The 7450-nt window shown below is 43.4% G+C and overlaps 1 protein-coding gene across 2 annotated transcripts in view; it reads right to left on the reverse strand.

Annotated features, from left to right (window-relative positions):
• LOC107266416 (RNA pseudouridylate synthase domain-containing protein 2) overlaps positions 1 to 7450 on the reverse strand; it is a 54820-nt gene that overhangs the window by 14637 nt on the left and 32733 nt on the right. For both annotated transcript variants that reach the window (XM_015736872.2, XM_015736873.1), the window contains one exon: positions 2571 to 2658. In XM_015736872.2, coding sequence (XP_015592358.1) covers positions 2571 to 2658 — 88 coding nt within the window. The remainder of the gene's footprint in view (positions 1 to 2570; positions 2659 to 7450) is intronic.

Here is a 7450-nt window from a genome sequence, read left to right on the forward strand (position 1 = left end):
TCCACATGAAAGCCTTAATAATTCTATACTATTGTGAAAGCAGCCTTATGTCAACTGGAAATTCGGTGTGAACGGTAGCTTCACGTACAAAGTGTATTTGATTGTGTTGTGTATTCGTAAATTACCAACACCATCCAGAGTACAAATAGGTAAAGAAGGCACAGCAGTCAGCGCCATCTGTCGTGTAAAAAATGCGATGGACGTGCGAAGACGACGACGACGACGACGACGACGACGACGACGACGACGACGACGACGACGACGACGACGACGACGACGACGACGACGACGACGACGACGACGACGACGACGACGACGACGACGACGACGACGACGACGACGACGACGACGACGACGACGACGACGACGACGACGACGACGACGACGACGACGACGACGACGACGACGACGACGACGACGACGACGACGACGACGACGACGACGACGACGACGACGACGACGACGACGACGACGACGACGACGACGACGACGACGACGACGACGACGACGACGACGACGACGACGACGACGACGACGACGACGACGACGACGACGACGACGACGACGACGACGACGACGACGACGACGACGACGACGACGACGACGACGACGACGACGACGACGACGACGACGACGACGACGACGACGACGACGACGACGACGACGACGACGACGACGACGACGACGACGACGACGACGACGACGACGACGACGACGACGACGACGACGACGACGACGACGACGACGACGACGACGACGACGACGACGACGACGACGACGACGACGACGACGACGACGACGACGACGACGACGACGACGACGACGACGACGACGACGACGACGACGACGACGACGACGACGACGGAACTGAAATAAAATCATCTCGCTCGCCATTTCAATACGCCCTGATCTCGTACACTAATCGTATTGCACTTGGTGGGAATCGCTTCAGAACCTTCAATTCCTATAGTGAATGTATCAATAACTTTTCCTCATATATAACGGTTTATAAGATATTTCGTTCCAAACACAGGTATTAGGAGTTGACTCGAGTAAAGAGTCTCGGCGCGCTGCGCCCTGTACAGCCGGTTGCCTGTACTTGGCGCGAGACTCGACCGAGTCTCTTGATAATAAATTTCAACAATTTATTAAAAAATAAACGTTTTTTTTTTAATAGTAGATCTACTACATCTCTTTAAGCCGCCCTCTTGCCCCAGACTCCGCTATATAATAGCCATTACATACAATATATACCTATTTATATCTATCAATAATACCGTCATAGCATCCGATACAACAGTGCCCTAAGAATCTTCGATTTACACAGTTGTACATACATGCTGATTTTCGAGAAGGAAAGTAGTCCCTGGCGTTGATTTACTAAACCCCGGGATCTCTCGGCTCGATAACACAGAGCTTCTTGACGTCGGCGAACTGAGATGGGATCAGATCTAGATTTGAATCACGTATCCTCACACCGTAACAGCCCCTAGAGTCCAGCCCCGTTTTATAATCCTTAGCCCTTCGCTCTTCTTCCAACTAGCTTTCACTCTGCACAACCTTTTCTCGCCCTACCCTGGCCCAGCAAACCAATACCCAGCTACAGCCTAACTATCTATCCGCCTATCTACCCCTCCCAGCGCCACGTTACAGAGTAGGTAAGGTTAAAGTAGGCAGGTGTGCGCGGCCATGGTATCTTCGAGTGGCATTAATAGGTCTTTGTTTCGAGGAGGTTCCGTGCTCAGGCAACACGCCGTCAGCCGTGCGAGTCTATTATTCGAATATGGAGCAGATATCGGTTGCCGATATTTCACCGTCGTTCTAAATATTCGATCGAACAATCTTCCTCATTTATATATATATATATATCCAAAGATATACCGGGTGTCTCACCAAAAGTGCACACCTCCATTATTTCCGTTACCATTGAAGATACGCGAAAAAGTTTTAGGCAAAAGTTGTATGGTTTCAAGGGGCTCGACTTTTTTTATATTCTTTTGATTTCGAGATACAGCACGATAGATGTTTTCGGCGAGACAGCTTACTATACATATATATTATACTATCCTGATTTTCGCAGCATTACTTTCTTTCCTCTTATCTCTCACCTCCATTAGTTGTACGTATTGACTACTTCCGGTAACGCTGTCCACCTCCTTGTCCTGATTCTAATATCAGTACTATCATTAAGCCAAGAGAACGTTATCCGCAGTAGTATTAACTCCTGACGCGTGAAATCTTAGTACCTAACCTATAACTTGGCTCTACGGATTACGATACTTTCAGAAAAGTTTCATGATTCCCCGAGACTCGTTACGTCCACGTTTATACGGCTAGGCGTCCAAAGATCGTTTGGTATAAAAGTGGTCAGGTTTTAGGACTACTACACTTGCAGTTGACTATAATAAAGATTATATATATATATATTGCGGTACGAAACCATAATGGTAATTGCTCTTATAACGGAAATCAAACCAGACCGTCGTGTCCGGCGTAAAGATCCAAGTGATACAGTTAGGCTGGTATAATAGTGCAGAATAGTAGAGAATCTACGTGTAAAGAATACTAACCATTTTCCACGTAATAGCTGGTCTCGTTGTATCGCTCGTCCGTGAATCCCGGCCTCTTTGCTTTTAGCGCCTTTGTTTCCAATTTCGCCTGTAACAAAAAAGAGAGGGTGACGATTAAGTAACTCACTTCTGTAAGAAAGGGCCGGTACCCCGGGTGTGCTTGGGAAAAGGTGGGAAAAAAAAGAAGACCCGAAAGAGCAAAAGCTCCTTGTGAAGTTCGCTGAACAAAATTTAACGAATTTTCTCTTCTCTCTCTCTCTCTCTCTCTCTCTAGGTATATATGCTGGCAATCGAATATACTTCCGCGCACCCTCATTCTCTCATAATTGTATTAATAACAACCCTCTGAATTCCCTACCCTGACATCCCTACCGCATACTCCCACTCTCCGCTCTGCGTACAATCCCACAGAGAGACGTCAAAATCAATTCGACGCCCGATGCAAAGAGTTTTTTCTCTCTGCTTCAATTACTACGAGAGAGCTAAAATTTGCGAAGGGCACGTGGATGGGCAGCGTGTGGAAATAAAAAAATGTACGACTACAACACAGGGCAGAAACTTGTAGGAAGAAAGCAGCGGTACGAAGGGCAGCCGATGTACACGCTCTAGCTAGGCGAGTATAAGGCGTCAGAGAGTAGCTAACAGACAGTATATAGTCAGCCAGTGAATACACGTAGAAAAGTTTGGCACAGAAACTAGGCAAACATTTTATGGTGGTATTCGCATGAAACGAGCGTAAAATGTATGTTATTATATGTTTGGGGGAATGGGGTTTTGGCGTGGCGCGCGTCGCCCGATTATTCCTGGATTATGATAATCGCGTTTAATGTCTCTGCAGCGATCAGGGCGTTTTCAATTAGCGCGCTTGTTAATTGCTCGTAAAGCTCGAACTAGGTGTTTCAGATACCCGCGCTTTTACACGCCCATAGGTGGCTGATTACAGTTACATAACCTCGCTACGCAACGGGTCTATACGGTTTATGCAGCGATCCTTGTAACCGACAGAGTTTGTCTTTTCGATTTCCGCGGAGGTTGGAAAATAAAAAAAAAGGCAAACACAAATCTCTACGTCTTCCAGACACACGTCGTTCCCATGATAGGAGTATATTTGACCAGCTCCGTCGCTCTAGTAAACACCATTAGCGCAAAGGCCGCACTGTAATACGTCAAGTCGGTCGCTGGGATCACGGTTAACTCGGCATTGCGTACCCTGCTTGTCCATAACCTATTTATTTTTCTTCTTTCAGATTCGCCACGCTTGGGGCATCGTTACTGCCCGAGATTGGCAAAGTACCGACGGTCGACTTCGAGCTCGAATGAAGTGGAAAGACCACGTGTGTACGAGTAAAAACGAGAGGACGTAAAAAGATAATCAGAAATAAGTCATAAACAGATTAGCTACCACGATTCTTATTCAGTTTCGTGCGGTTTGTTATGACGGGATTCTCGAGTCCCTGTGAACGCGGCATAACGACGGTTAAAACTAGGAGTCAAAGTCGACGCGGTCGTACACGTGCTTTTGGATCTTTCATAATTTCAGGGTACCTGAGCCTTTTTTTTCCTTTTTTGACTTTTTGCAAAACGACGTACACGTGACGTCGAGTACAGTCGTAGAAAATAATCAGCCGTGTCCCGTGAAATTTTCACGCGACTCGGCGCGCTCTGGACTTTTGGCTGTATCGACCGGTTCTGAAAGCCCCCTGTAAGCTCACCCCCCCCCTCTCTTCAATAATCCACCCTCTCACTCTCTCATGGTATATATATCCCCTTTCTCTCTCTAACGCCTGTGCTCTCTATCTCCCCACGTATATAACCATCCAACTTTCCCTCTCCCTGAAACTACCTATAGCAGGAGGCGTCGGGTTTTGTCCTTTCGTTCGTAAGGCGTTCTCGCGTCCCGTGGGTTCACGAACTGTGAACGACACTACACCCGGCGTCGCCCGCAGCTCTGTCGTCCCTACGACCACTGGAATCTCGACGCGTCGAAGATACCTTGCTTCACGAGGAAAAAATATTCAGACCCTAAGAAATTACCACGATGATTCAGGGGCTCTTCCCGTGGCTCCCGGTTATCCAAGGAAGGTCACGATGCGGTCGAGCGACAAGAAAAGGACGAAAACGGAGTCCCGATCCCTTGGGACTCTCGAATCTAATATATTGCAGGATCCGAAAGTCTGCGTTATTTTCGTTTAAATTCATAGGCATTGTTATTATTCTTATAGATCCCGGTGGACGCTTCAACGAAAACTCAGAGATTTCGTAACTCGAACTTTCATGGACGTATAACCTAACAGATTTACCTGTGGATATACCGTAGTAAGATATATTCATGCAGACGATATACTGATCCGTGTCAAATATATATAGTGCAAATAAGCATATATGGAAAAACCATATATATAAAAAATATATTTAAAAATACATGATAAATATACGATTTCATAATAGCGTCAAAGTTAGATTTTCCTATTGCATATATTTCGTCGTATAATAAAATGTAGATTATTTTAATATATTCAATTAAATATATTATATGTCAAATATAATGCAAAATAAATTATTGGGCCATCAATTTTTTCAACTCTAGATATTTAATATATGCATTATCATATGAGACACTTATATGTATCTAATACCTATGTGAACCTGGCACCCGACTTAAAAATATTATAATTTTCAAAACGCGATTCGATTGTACCCCGTTTGTACCTGTTTGTACCACTTTAATTTTCGTTTGTACCTCAAAGAAGTCGAAATTACAGGTGGGTCAAAAAACCGCTAGCACCCAACTTGGAGTAATTTAAATTCTATTTGCAGGGACGAATTTAGAATCGTTTGTACCCGTTTGTACCCCAACGGGTAAGGAGATACAGGATTTTCAAAATTTACTAAGGGGTAACTCCGTCATTTTTTGAGCTGGCTCAAATCTGCGAAGGGGTGCTAGTTTAGAATCGTTGGTACCCGTTTGTACCACCGTTAGGTTCATTTTTACCCAGACGGGTAAGGAGATACAGGATTTTCAAAATTTACTAAGGGGTAACTCCGTCATTTTTTGAGCTGGCTCAAATCTGCGAAGGGGTGCTAGTTTAGAATCGTTGGTACCCGTTTGTACCACCGCTAAGGGGTGACTCTGCCATTTTTTGAGCTGGCTCAAATCTGCGAAAATGTTTTGCTACAAAACCATGCATATGCATACTTTGTAACAAAACTTTTATGCGGAGCCACGTGTCACTTACTAAGGCTACATTGTTTGCTAACTGCCAAAAAACACATTGAACCTCGTAGAGAGGCAATATATGCAAGTAATTTATCGAGTCTCGATTAATCACATTTACCTCAGGAGAACAGGATTAAATTCTTAAGGAAATTTCGAATAAACAAATTATGTAGCGAGGACTTGCTACGATTTTATTTTGTTTATAGAAATAAGCTGAATATTTTTTTAATTCCATTGCGCATTCACAAGTTCCAGGGCGTTTTGAATACAGGTTCGGACTATATAAACGTCTTAATATATCACCCACAATTTTTACAAATTAGCTAAATTTTTTCGAATGGTATTATTACTTACATTTTCAAATCAATCAAGTCAAGAAGATTACTAATTTTACTTTACCTTCATTTGCATTCGTATTCTACTGAATTAACTTTATTAATCAATATTATTTTATTCGTATGTTATAATTAGGATAGTTACGATAATAAGAGTAATACATTACTCTTTAATGTTAACAGTACTGTAATCAACAATTCCAATAGGTGAAAACAATTCTAAACCAGCACCTCTTCGCAGATTTGAGCCAGCTCAAAAAATGGCGGAGTTACCCCTTAGTAAATTTTGAAAATCCTGTATCTCCTTACCCGTTGGGATACAAACAAAACTAACGGTGGTACAAACGGGTACAAACAATTCTAAATTCATCCCTGCAAACAGAATTTAAATTACTCCAAGTTGGGTGCTAGCGGTTTTTTGACCCCCCTGTAATTTCGAATTCTTTGAGGTACAAACGAAAATTAAAGTGGTACAAACAGGTACAAACGGGGTACAATCGAATCGCGTTTTGAAAATTATAATATTTTTAAGTTGGGTGCCAGGTTCACATAGGTGTGTCTAATTATATATCGTATAACATAGATGATAATATAAATTTATGATACACTCAGGGGACATCCTCGAGAACGGGTGTATTGCGAAAAATCAAAGTAATTGAAATAAAATAAAGGACAATGGAAAATCCAGACGGTGAAAGTCCACGCGATGTCCTTAGCGACACCGCCTGTTGCTATTCACCCTGGATAGCTTTCCGCTCCATTCAGAAAAGCCGACGACACGCTTGAGAAGACGGCGAGGAAGGAGGCGGATGAGGAGGAGGGGCGGGGTGGGTCGCTCGGAGAGCAGGGAATCGAGTTTGAGGACATAAAAGAGAGCAATCGCAGATGACAGAAGAAATAGAAGCTTGTGGGGAAAAAAAAGAAAGGCAGTATCACCTTAGAAATGGGGGGGGGGAATGATTATATTTTTCCCTTATTTATCTCTTTTCGAGTAAATTGCCATATACCCGAAAGGATGTAAGTTATGGGATGGACATGAGTCGAGTAGTAAGAACGACGGTGGACAACGAAAATGAGAATGAATAGAGTGAAGGTAAGCAAAATGGACAAAAAAGAGAGATGGGCTACAAGAGCAATCACGAGATTAACGGAAGCTACAGTATATTTAGTTAACGTCTCTCGGACGTCAGTAAGACAGGTTCCGGCGGTACCTAACGACACGAGTTACGCCTGTCAAATATTGAAGGCACTAACGTGTGTGTATATATATATATATATATATATATATATATATATATATATATATATATGTATATATATGTATATGT

This window comes from Cephus cinctus, unplaced genomic scaffold, assembly GCF_000341935.2.
Source record: "Cephus cinctus unplaced genomic scaffold, Ccin1 Ccin1_scaffold0310, whole genome shotgun sequence".
In the NCBI taxonomy this organism is placed as follows: Eukaryota; Metazoa; Arthropoda; class Insecta; order Hymenoptera; family Cephidae; genus Cephus; species Cephus cinctus.